At 39.2% G+C, this 13,267-nt stretch overlaps 1 protein-coding gene across 2 annotated transcripts in view; it reads left to right on the top strand.

Annotated features, from left to right (window-relative positions):
• The window catches only part of BANP (BTG3 associated nuclear protein), a 645,526-nt gene that overhangs the window by 309,312 nt on the left and 322,947 nt on the right, over window positions 1–13,267 (top strand). For both annotated transcript variants that reach the window (XM_082269667.1, XM_082269666.1), the window contains one exon: window positions 123–362. In XM_082269667.1, the coding sequence (XP_082125793.1) occupies window positions 123–362 (240 nt within the window). The remainder of the gene's footprint in view (window positions 1–122; window positions 363–13,267) is intronic.

The raw sequence follows: 13,267 nt of genomic DNA, 5'->3' as shown, positions 1-13,267 counted from the left end.
CTTGGGTTTACATACACTTTAAATTTTTGTTCTTGGTTTGAGACTGTTGTTTTACACTTGAATTTTGAGAATTATGTCTGTAATAGTGTATACTAACTGTATTGGGCTGTTCTATCTTTCAGAGGATTACCCCAATGGCACATGGCTCGGTGATGAAAACAACCCTGAGATGCGAGTGAGATGTCCAATCACAGCAGCCGACATGCTGCACATCAGCACCAACTGCCGGACAGCAGAGAAGATGGCCCTTACTCTGCTTGATTACCTCTTCCATCGTGAGGTGCAGGCTGTCTCTAACCTATCAGGACAAGGAAAACATGGCAAAAAACAGCTGGATCCCTTGATGATCTATGGCATAAGATGTAAGTGAGAAAAAGTATGATATCTAAAGGGTATTTCTGTCATAAATTGAAACTTCAGCATTGTGTCATTTCCAAAATGTTTAAATTACCCTTCTGGTTTGTTTGTTTCACAGTCATTCCCAGTGGTCACAGCCAGTTGTTTAGTTTTCCATTTACTACTGAGCAGGGTGGAAAAGTCAAGACTACACTTTTACTGGGTGATATCACCTACAAGCAAAAAGAGAGGCACCTATGTCAGAGACTGATGTGTCTAGCAATTGGGCTGTACACAGACCGTCAGGAGACCCATTAATATAGTCTAATGGTCTCAATTGATGAGTAGGGAGCCACCGCATCCTAAAAAAATATACTGGTATTGAAAGAGGAAAGGGGCCATAGACCAGCCCCTAAGAATGGCTGCAATAAGGGATGCTCACTGATATCACCTACAGCCTGTAATTTAGCTAGATAACAATGGTTATTTTGGAGTCAGTCTCAGAAACGTACAGCTAAAAGGAATGGTGGAAGGAAATATTTGCATCTTACAGCAATCCTAATCGCATCCACTGTTACCTAAAGCGTATGTAAAGGCTAAACCTTTTTAGTTTTAGGGTTAGACCTTCTGCCAAATTGTATTCCTATCTGTGCCCCTGAAGATGTACCCCTCCGTTTATCCTGCTGAACATTGCCGTAAAGACAAAGAAATTACAAATCCAAAATGATATTGTCATAGGAATATGTGCAAGAGATGAGGCTAAATCTTCCAATGGGGACAAATGTTCTGATGACAACTGTCTAAGATGGGAATTCGAAACACAAAAAGAGGGGTGAGTGGCGCTTGCCTAAGGCAAGATGTAAACCTGGCAGGACCGGGGCTAGGTATGATATTACCTGATAGGCAAAAGATGTACACAGTGCAGAAAGGTATAAATACCACTAGTGGTTCAAAAATATATAAATGAATTAAATATTATAGCTAAAAATTCATCAAAAAACATGTGACAAGTTTTCTAGTTAAGTACTATAGTTTAAATTCATCCAAAAAAGTGACACGTGATAAACAGTGATATGTGCTAATGAGTGAACAATTACAAAGGACTGTAATATATACTATAAAATCATCAAAGTGCTGTTGTGCAAACGTGAATAAATATATAAATCAATAAAAAAAATGTAATCAAATCCACAATAAGGTAAAAAAAAGTCCATAAAAATAACAACCTCAAGGCAATCTTGAAAGTGAGTGCAACAACAGAAATTGAAAGCAGTGATTGGAACAGTGTATCCGAAACGCATATGCGTTCCACAGACCGGAAGCAGAAGTGACGTAATGACACTCTATGCATTTCGTCAATGTGACGTCATCAGGAGCTCAATTTCTCTTGCTTGTCAGTATCCTTTTCTAACCTCTAATAAAACAAATGTAATACAGATTCACGCTATGAGATTCTCTTATCTTTATCCACCTGGGGATTTCTAAACGAACCAGCTCCCACAGTCCATATGGCCATGGTTAATATTATCGGGCATATCTACATCAGCCATACCTTGACCAGTGATTGACACTCGATACCTCTGTAGGGATTCCTCCTTTTGGTGACTGCGGTCCTGGGAGAGAGGGGAGCACGAGTTCACTCACGGTCACCATTCACTTTCAAGATTGCCTTGGGATTGTTATTTTTATGGACTTTTTTTTACCTTATTGAGGATTCGATTCAATTTTTTTTATTGATTTATATATTTATTCATCTTTTCACAACAGCACTTTGATGATTTTATAGTATATATTACAGTCCTTTGTATTTTGATATAATTGTTCACTCATTAGCACATATCACTGTTTATCACTTTTCACTTTTTTTGATGAAATTGAGCTATAGTACTTACTAGAAAACTTGTCACATGTTTTTTGATTAATTTTTAGCTATAATATTTTTTTTATTTATTTTTGAACCACTAGTGGTATTTATACCTTTCTGCACTGTGTACATATTTTGCCTATCAGGTAATATTGTATCTAGCCCCAGTCCTGCCAGGTTTACATCTTACTTGTCCTTAGGCAGCGCCACTCACCCCTCTTTTTGTGTTTCCATATCTGTATAACCCTATGGGGTTGGCAGGTAGGCTGCAGCCTGTGACATACCATAGCGCGGAATCCTTCTCTATAAAAGATGGTAAATCACCTCACTTTGGGAAGAAATATAACGTGACACAAGTCATTTTAAGGGTGCTGTAGGAACCACACATGTGGAAGCAGTGATTTGTGATGGGGCTTTTTGATTGCAATGGTCTCCAGCAGTCTCATTTAGTGTTTATCCAGTCTATAGTAATGATTAAGCACACAGTCAGTGTGTGAAACGCGTCTACCTTGTCACGATTATCATATTTGGATGTCCAGTCAATAAATCTGGATTTTGACTCAACCTGGAATGCTGCCAATTCCTTTTCCTTTATCAAGTTTTCACGGAGGCGAGCCGGGGCATGCACCGGTGTGAGTCATCAGGCAATTACACCACCTTGAGCAGTGAGTTATTGTCTCTTCTTCTTTTATCCAGTCTATTGACTGTCTCATGACGCATGTTCCCAATCTCCAACAACTCCTATAGCATAGTTGCAGCCTGACCATCTCTGCAGCATGTCTTACGTCCTGGAATATCTATTATAACCTGCCTGTAGATTCTAACCATCTCCTGTTGCATGTTTGCAGCCTCTGACTATTTTCTAGCATTACATTCCTGGAATATTATGTTTGGCCCCTTTAGTGATGTCAAGGGTTGTACTTGAGGCTCCCTATACAAAGTTAATCACCACTGTTCTACATAGTTAGTCTACATAAAATGAATGTATTGTTCTAGATTATTTTTCATATTCATAATTCATTGCACCTATAAATGTAATTTGATACCTCTCATAAATATACTTGCACAGTTTTACCAGTACAGTTTTTTTTTTTAAGGTGAAACTTTACTTGAATTATAAAAAAAAAATGCTTGTGTGCTCAGGTCCAAATTCTAAAAAATGTAGCCTAATGCAGGAGTGCTTGCATGAGATTTGCATCATCTCAGGCCTTCCTATTAGTTATTGGGGAAGACACAGGCAGAGGATACAAGCTTTTGCTAACATAGTGCCTTTGACTGTGGAGGAGTAAGAGACAGTGTAGAGCTGCAGTAGGGAAACAAGTCAAATACAGAAATAAGGTTGCCATACTTCTACAAGTATGCAGTGCAAGTGCTCCCCCATCAATTACTTAAAATTTGCTTTAACACTTCCTGATACTACCCAGTTAAATTTAGGTGAACAATGTCTTGTATTAATATCTCACCTAATGAAGAAGGTGACATCATTTCAGAGGAAAAAAGTAATTTTTGGGCTAAAATATCTTGCATTCTGAGGCCAGTGGCCATTCAATAATAAAAATACTGTATACATTTTATGTAGCTTTTACATTATTGCCCTTTAGTCTAAGTCTTTAGTATATATGTGACTTTTAGATTTATTTTCCCCTTCAAAGGAAGCATTTCATGTCAGAATGTTATCTTTATCATTCCAATCTGTTTGGCAGTTGTCAAGTCAGTAAAAGTGCTGTATTAAAACAAATTTCAATTTTTGTTGTACAAACATCATGATGATAGATTGGGCTTAAAAGCTTGATAATTTTTAGCCATGGCTTAAGATGACAGGTTCATGTCTTTTGTAAACCCCACCCAGTGATGTAACATCGAAGTCCACAATACATCACTGTGTTCCCATAGGCTGTATTTACTTCTAATCTAGCGTCAGTGCAGGAAAGAAAAGTAATTTCCAGCCCTCTAATTTGTGCAGGTCATTCTTTGCATGCGTTGTTCTGTACCGGAGCACGGCCTGTGTGGGAGTCAGCCCAGGTCAGAGGGAGGCAGACCTCTCTGGGGCTTGCCCCTAGACTCTGTCTATTCTCAGCCCGAATCTCTTGGGCTTTATGTGGGCTGAAAACTGGAATGTGTCTGATCTGAGAAGAAGAGGTCCCAGCCTCCGTAGTGTGACTAATAGTTTCCCACCCAAATTGATGCACACTGTCCCATTTTGCTGAATGTGAGATAACTTAAGAGGGGCAAAGGTACTTCCTGACTTATAAATAATCCCTTTTTGTGTGTTTAAATTAACGACGCAGTCCCCAGCTGTCTTGGACACTGGATTCCCCTTCTTCTGTCTTCATGTCATTATTACAGCATACCACACAGCACAGATACTATGGCTGCTGATTCCAATTGTTTGTGTATACACCCGCAAGCAAACAACACGAGATAGAGAAAACAAATAAATTGCATTCTGGCATAAACAATCCGTATACAATCAAGATATGTTTTCCCAGATTTAGCCGAGAGAGAAGACAAACCCTACCTATAATGTGGGAAGACTGCAATGCTCACTGTGTTCTTTGAGGGTCTTTTATTCCGACATAAATATTAACAAAGCTCAACGGAGTCTTTTGTTTTGTGTTATCCGTTATTTTAGCCTTAACAGGCCAGATGTTAGATGGAAACTTCAGAACAATATATTTAGAGAGGTGCTGGGAATGTTCAAAATTTGTATGTGCAGTCAGATGAAGGACAACTTCAAGGAGCTCAATAGCTCTTACAAGGGGCCCCCACACAGCAAGGCTTCCCTCGGTGGGCACCCGATAGTAGCTCAAAACACAGAATTACAAAAAGGAGTGCCAGACCAACAATGTATGAAGCAGTCAAAGATACATTTAATTGTTAGCAACCAGGTCAAGAAAAAAAAAAAAAAAGCTAGTTTTGGGGGAAAATCACTTTTCCTTCATCAGGGCTCAACACCGGAAAAACTTAGAGAAAACAGTGGCAACCCAAATCTATATTCAAACCAGTTTGAAAATCTCCTCATGAAGTAGCAATGTAACAGTTGCTAAATGATAGCTGTTAAAGTACAACTAAAGACAAAACCTTTTTTTTTTTTTTTTGGACAAATGGAGAGGGATTAGACCACTTTTCAGGTTTTATTGCTGCCTGTGTTCAGTAATGGAGATTCAGCCTCTCTATTTGTCCTGTTTACCATTATCATTGAAAGTGAAAAAAAAATCCCAAATATTGAGTTGTCCCCAGAAAAGTAATAGAGGCAAAATCTTTACACGGAGATGTTAGTGACCTGGGGGTCCCCGAGGGATTGCTTTAATTTGCAGGGATTTCCTCTCACTTCCTATTTTGGCTATGTAACATGGAGTGAAGAGAAATCGCCCCAATGGGACTGAGATGGCAAAAAAATAATCTGCCTTGATCTATCCAAAATGAAAAAAATAGCTTTGCTTATAGTTCTACTTTAAATTCTCATAGCTGTATATCTTCAGTCTGAGATTTAGGACACTGCTGTCTCTGACTTCTAGTCTCATTAAATTTAAAGTGAGATTTGGTAATGTCACTACTATACTATTCACTGTTCTCCTTGCTGGAGGCTCTAACACGAGGATGCACAGCCCTGCCTCTGCCGTCTTCCCGCAGAGATATAGTGTAGAACAAGTCATGCTCCGTAATGAAAGGTTAGCTGCAAGGAGACCACAGGCAATCCTGGTAACTAGCCCTTCATCCTTTGCTTGCCTTTTTGTGGGCACACTTTTCAGAGTCTAATTTATTTTTAGCAAGAATGGAAATTGATGTGGCAAACTACTACTTCGAGGTCTAGATACAGCTTCATTCTGATAAAAGTCAAGGTGACAATCCGAACAGTGACCAACGCATATCTGAGGTCCATAAATGCCTCCTTCATCAGGGCTTGATAGAACACAATGTGAGTGGACTAGAAGTGAGATGGACTTTACATATTATTTCTTTCGGTGTGATTACAAGCACAGGCCTTTTCAGCACTGTGTTTGAACCCCTAAATGCATTGGCTTCTCTTTGGATTGTCCTTCTGGCTTTTATTGGAATTAAGTTTTATCTGGACCTCTTAGCAGTAGTGTGGTGCTTCAATTACATTTTTATTACACTTCACTACAACCTAAGAGGACCTCAGAGATCCTCTGTGGTGTAGAAGCTGCCCCGGAACCAGATTATTTACATCAAGATTAATACTTTAGAATAGCAATACCAAAAAGATAACCTTGCAGGTCCAGAGCTATTTTTCCACTCCCCTAACTAGTTTATTTTCAAGATGTGGTGCAGCCTTTTCCTGACTTAGCCAGTGGGTGATGGCTTCATTTGATTTTCTTCCTAGAAAAAAAAAAAATAAATAAATAAAATTCTATTTGGGCAGAAGCTTAACAGCATGTTATAAGATGTCTGTATGTGATAAACAATTCTGATTCTGACACTCATAAGAATGATTTGGCATTCATTCAGAAATGTTGGCACGTGGCTGAAGCTGTTGTTCCAATAAGAAATATGACACATAGATACCCTCTGCCTTCCTTGCTCATGTAATAGTACTGCAAAGACTTATGGTGATATTTGAATAAGGGACCAATGTGCTTTTAAGATCTGGATATGGATTTCAGCTTTGTTACAGGTATACCTCTGCACTTTACACTAAAGTAATTCACATTGAAAGTGATAACAAAATCACTCTGTAACATCTGATTTGCAGGGACAAGTCAAGATGTGGGAATCCCTTTAAATTCATGTTTAATTACGGTTTGTAACACGTGCCCTGCAGCTGTCTGCCCTGCAAATATTTCCATAGCATGTCTGAATCAATTTTATGAGACTTAATTAACAGACACTCTGAAATTCCTTAACAGCGAGGCTGGAATATGCATTTTATGACACTTGGATGGATCATGCAGATAGGGTGGAATAAGAATGAATGCGTGTATTGTACATTTCCTTTCTTAAAGTGGAACTTTAGGGAAACTACTAAATCCACAGTTGTATTACGTGCCACAATGCTCAGCTAGGGGGCTCACTTTGTTACTTTCTTGTTCAGGTTTGCCTCGTGGATCACCTCCCCCCTAATTGGTCAGTAAGACTAGAGGCAGAGGGATAACATAGGAAAGCTTTAATGCTGAACTTAGAAATATATGCATAACTTAGCTTTGCAGTGTTGCAGATATGTATAAATACCAAGACTGGCTGTGCAAGAATTAAAAAAAGATTTGATAGGAAAGACCGTAAACACAGATGTATTTATAGCTGCATTAAAAAAATCATTAAAGCTGGACTCCAGGCAAATCATTAAAGCTGGACTCCAGGAAAAATGTAATGCAACTCTAAAAAAACAAATCTGTTCACACTCATATGTTGAACGGATACTGACTAATTAGTGGTTTACTTCCTTCCCAAGTTTAGTCAATATTTCTCATAAAGATTTCAGATAATATCAATGGCATTGCAGCTTTCTCTGAACCTGGAAATCCTTGAACAATACTACAAAACAAAAATCACCAGCATTGTGTGAAATATTCAATAAAACCTTTATGTTCAGATATATCCTGAACTCACAAAACCATGTATAACGTAAAACCCTTCCAAGTTGAGAATCTTTCAAACAACTGGGTAAAGAGGTCTGGCGGTTGAACCCGTACAACAACATTTAAAGAAGAATTGCAGGAATGGCATACTTGTACATATTTACATTGACATTGTGCTCTCCACCTTGTCCAATCAGAGAATGCTTTGTATACATTCAGAAAATTCATAATACAGCAGGCCAGTTGCTCAGCATGGGACCCGGAAGCAAGTGGAGATCACTGAAATAGCGGTGTAATAGGCAGTGTCAGTATCCTAGTGCTCACCATTTCTTTTCCCTTCATCTGATCAAAGTTTGAAATACTTAGGTATACAACTTATGAGCCATCCCAAAGCTCCCTGTTGAACAAATTACCCACCCATGCTGACCCACCTAACAACTCTCATTACTAAATGGTCCTCTCTACAGATATCCGAGTTGGGCAGGATTTCTGCATTAAAAATTATGCTCCTGCCAAAAAACCTATATGTCTTCAGAGTTTTACTTCTAGTTTTCCCTTCCTACTTCCTGTGTATATTGCAGTGTAGAACCTCCTGCTTTTTATGAGGTGCCATTAGGCCGTGACTTCCTCGATCAACATATAAAGCAAATGATTCTGGACGGCTGCTCTTAAAAAAAAATCATCTTTATTGAAGCATCATGTGACAGGTGGTTAACAGAGAGAGTAGATAGAGCAATACCTTAGTCATTACTTGTTCTCCAGATCACGCACTGTAAATGTATGTGATATATTCATTTATTACCCCAATCATCTAGTTTAAAACACAGCACAGTAGCTTAGTACAGTGTTTCTCAACCTGTTTTCAGTCAAGGCACTCTTTAACCACTTCCCGTCTGCCATATAGCAGAATGACAACCGCAAAGTGGTTAAATTATCCTGACTGGGCATCATATGATGTCCAGCAGGATGTGCCGATAGGGCATGCACTGTGGCGATCAAGGATATGACGTGTGTCCCTCGGACACAGCCCATCCCCGATCAGGGTAACCAGCCAATGAAATGAAATGAAATTGGCTGTTTTCCACATGTTCGACTGTGTCCAACGACAGCTGGTCACAAATGTAAACAGAAGAGCCATTGCTAGAAAATCCCGGCTTCTTCTCCTTCCACACCGATTATGTGAGGAGGAGAGCGAGGAGTAGTGAGTGCCCAGTTTTTTACTGTGATTTTACACATTACTGTGCACCACACGCCCCCCCCAGTAAAGAGAACCTGTTACCAGGGATCTGTCACAGCACATCTAAGTTTGTCACACAGCACATCTGGATCTGTCACACAGCACATCTGGATCTGTCAAACAGGCCAATCAGTCACACAGTCCATCTGGGTCTGTCACACAGGCACACCATCAGTACCGCCATCCGTGACCTGTCACACAGGCCCGCCATCAGTACCACGATCAATGATCTGTCACACAGGCCTTTAGTACCACCATCAGTGACCTGTCATACAGTACCGCCATCAGTGACCTGTCACACAGTACCGCCATCAGTGACCTGTCACACAGGCCCGCCATCAGTACTGCCATCAGTGACCTGTCACACAGGCTTTCAGTACTGCCATCAGTGACCTGTCACACAGGCCCACCATCAGTACTGCCATCAGTGACCTGTCACACAGACTCGGCATCAGCATCCCCATTAGTACCCCATCAGTACCGCTATTATGTTCAAAAGATTTTTTACATCTGGGAAGGTGTATGCAATCCTTACTATGTTGGATGATGAGAGCAGCGGGGAGTTCTCATCATCCGATTCTGGTTCGGAATTCGAGCCAGTAGAGAGTAGTGAATTAGAGACCGAATCAGAGGAGGAAACAGTCCCTCTTGAAAGAATAAGGAGAACAACAAGATCAGAAGACCTGCCTACCACCAGCAGCACCATACACCCCAACGGCACCAACACAAAAACTGAGCTAGACCCCAGGAAGAGGAGCCCAGTACCAGCACTGGATTAACAAACCAAACCCGAAGAATCCAGGCCCAAACCTACTTTACCGATACCCTAATGGTTGCCTGCCAGCTCAGGGTCAGCTATAACCCCTCCCTTTCACTGCACAGCCAGGTGTGCAGCCCAATACTACACATTTTTCGCAAACTGGTTAGTTTTATTTGTGTTTCCCACAAGATTTGCTGCAGTATATGGTGGACCAAACAAATCTTTTTGCAGAGCAATTCATTGCCTCCAACCCAAATTTGTCCTACGCCCGTATGTTCCATTGGCGATGTCTCACACTAGACAAGTTTAAATTGTTTTTGGGCCTTACATTTAATATAGGCGTTACAAAAAAAAAAAAATGAAGTGCATGCCTACTGATCCACCAACCCCATCCACTACACACCGTTTTATTCTGCTGTCATGTCCAGGACACGCTATGACATGATTATGTGCTTCCTACATTTTAATGAGAGCTTGCAGTGCCCTCCCCGAGATCATCCTTACCACAATTAATTGTATAAGATACGCCCGCTAAAAAATTATGTTTTTATTTATCCCTTATCCACTTTAGTGGGTGGCTGAACTTCAAACAGTACATTCCCAGCAAGCGGGCTAGGTTGAAACTAAATAAACTTTGCGATAGAGCCACTGGATATGAGCATGTCTTCTCCGTGTATGAAGGCAAAGACTCCCAGCTCCAGCCCCTTGAGTGCCTAACATATATTGGAACAAGTGGGAAAATTGTCTGGGACCTGGCATACCTTCTGTTCAAAAAAGGATATCCTATATATGTGGACAATTACTACACCAGCTTGCCCCTTTTTCATCCCCTTCACCGTGAAAACACCCTGGCCTGTGGTACCTCCAGAAAAAATAGGAATAGCTTCCCACAAAAGTTAGTAACAAAAAGGCTACAACAGGGGGAAACCGCATTTCTGAGGAATGAGGAAGTGTTGGCCATGAAGTGGAGGGACAGGAAAGATGTTTACATCATGTCCACTATAACACCTTGGTGGAGATTCACAGAAGACGCGGCCCATTGTAATGTCTGAATGTGTCCACAATTATAATCAGTTCATGGGGGATCCCTTGATAAAGTCACGTGGTTTGTGACGCAATGCGTCGGGAGGCATCGGGTGACGTCTACTTCCGGTTTACGGCCATAGCTGGAAGTACCCATAGGATCGTTACCGCACTATTGCAGCTGCCGTTTTCTGCCTGCTATCGTCATTTTAAATGTGAGTTCATTCGATATATTGTTTGAATAAATATCTATTTTATGACATACTTCACTATGGATTCCAATATGTTTCTTTGAGTACACTGGCATCACTGGAATATCCATTGGAAAGGTGGTTATTGAGGAAGCAGTGGGAGTCACTAGGTGGCCGATATCGGTAACAGTGGATGCCAGAATAACTACAAGCCCATTAAGGAAATCCTGCATTCATATCCCAGGGCTATATACCAGCATAAATGGCCTTTATTGGTGCAATGAGGTGAGTGGCCATTGCACTAAAACGATTTCTGCTCACTTCGGATCACATCACTGGAAATTCACCAAATTGTCTTAAAGAAAAATCACCATTGATCACTTCATTTCGAGCACTATGTATTTTGTTTGATCACTTATAGTCACTTTAAATATTGCACAAGGACTTTTACCCATTGCATAAGGACTTTATCTATCTATTTATTTATTTAGTATTTATTTATTTAATACTTTAAATATTGCACAAGGACTTTCACCTATGGTACAAGGACTTTATCTATCTATTTATTTATTCAGTATTTATTCATTTAATACAGTTATACATTTATTCCCACTGTTTGAGGGATTCTCACCATCACCAATTTTTAACACATATTTATATATGAAATATTGAATTGTTGTTGTTTACAGATATTATTGTGGTTTTTTATATATAGATTTTTATACACCTTGATCAAATATGCAACACGGGGATTTAACACAATATTTTATCTATTTATGAATTATTCTTTGAGATCATTTTTGGATGAGTTCAGCGAATTGGATTGAGGGCAGAGATATAGATATTCTTATTGTTCTGATTCTTTTTTTTGATATATGGTTTTAGATTCTTAGAGTGAAGACAGATATATGGTTGAGAATACTATTAATGTTTTTATAATATTAATATTGTTAATATTTTATTGAAGACAGATATATTTCTAACTTTGCGATTCTGACCATAGGATGCGATTTTTTGGCTTATTTTAGATAATTTACTCCAATGGTTAAAGGGACTGTTTATGGTCAGAGACATTCCAGGCCCACTAGTATCAACACAAGCCCATATATTTATACTTTTATCCATACATTTTATTCAGAATTTTACGATATGATGCTATGTTAGCTCTTTCAGAGCTTTTCTGAGATTTTATCCCATTAGCGCTGATTCACTCTCTGTTTAATTATTCGGTTAATATTTGTTGAAAAATACCAGAATTGGCTGCTGATGGTGGAGGACTCCGTCCTAATCTCATATCTACTATCTTAATAGAGATTCACCATTTAGAATACATCAATAGCTCATCTAGAGTCCCTCTCAATCAAATACCTAAGTGGCAGCGCATATATCACCCCCCAACTTTTCTATATTGACTGAGTAATTGTCATTCAAAGTTTGAGAGCACTGAAAGCTGAAAATTGGTCTGGGCAGGAAGGGGGTATAAGTGCCCTGTATTGAAGTGATTAAAATTCTGCACAATCTTGAGGTACTCCCTTAAACAGTAAGGGAAACTTTTATTCATATATATATATATATATATATATATATATATATTTTTTTTTTTTTTTTTCATTTTTAAAGAAAAAAGTGATTAGTAAATATTATCAGAAATCTCTGTCTAAAAATAATAGAAATCAAATTAATCTGGGTACAGTGTCGCTTGTTATTCAAGCTGTCACAGCGCGAAAAAATGAAAAATGGCTTAGAAAGAAAGGAGATGTAGCTTACTGGCATTGAGGTGGTTAAATAAAGAGGAATCTGTAAACCCTTAAGCTAATTCTGGTCAGGTTAATTGGCGTGGTATTGCTTTTCAGCACCATATTAAAATAACATTGTTTTTTTTTAAGGCGGAATCCTTGCATGTGCAAGTGCCTTGTCAGCAGAACTGCATTTGCTGTCGGCTTCAAGAAATGTCAGTAGCTAATAAAAACACTTTCCTATAAGTTTACTTTGGTGTTTGGAGATTCCGGAGTAGGCACAAATATAAGTGCTTGCTGGAAATTCAGTACAAGGAATGGAATACCTATCAGCAAGGGGCCCCTGGACCAAAAAAATACTTTGTGTGCTCTCTGCCTATAGGGCTTACGTGCAATTAATAGGCTTTACAGCCATTAGGAGTCATTGAAAGCATAATAACCAGATATCAAAAGGAAGCTTTATAGATATAGATGCTAATTTACATATCACTTTAGATCAGGCATCCAAAAAACCTCAGACTGAGGGAACTAAACATTTAATGATGCTGGAATTTTTTTTTTAATGGCTACCATTTTTCAGATT

The sequence above is a fragment of the Pelophylax lessonae genome (genome assembly GCF_965119305.1).
Source record: "Pelophylax lessonae genome assembly, chromosome: 10".
Classification (NCBI taxonomy): Eukaryota; Metazoa; Chordata; class Amphibia; order Anura; family Ranidae; genus Pelophylax; species Pelophylax lessonae.
The sequence above is the reverse complement of the archived record's forward strand: the minus strand, read 5'-3'. Positions and strand labels throughout refer to the sequence as shown.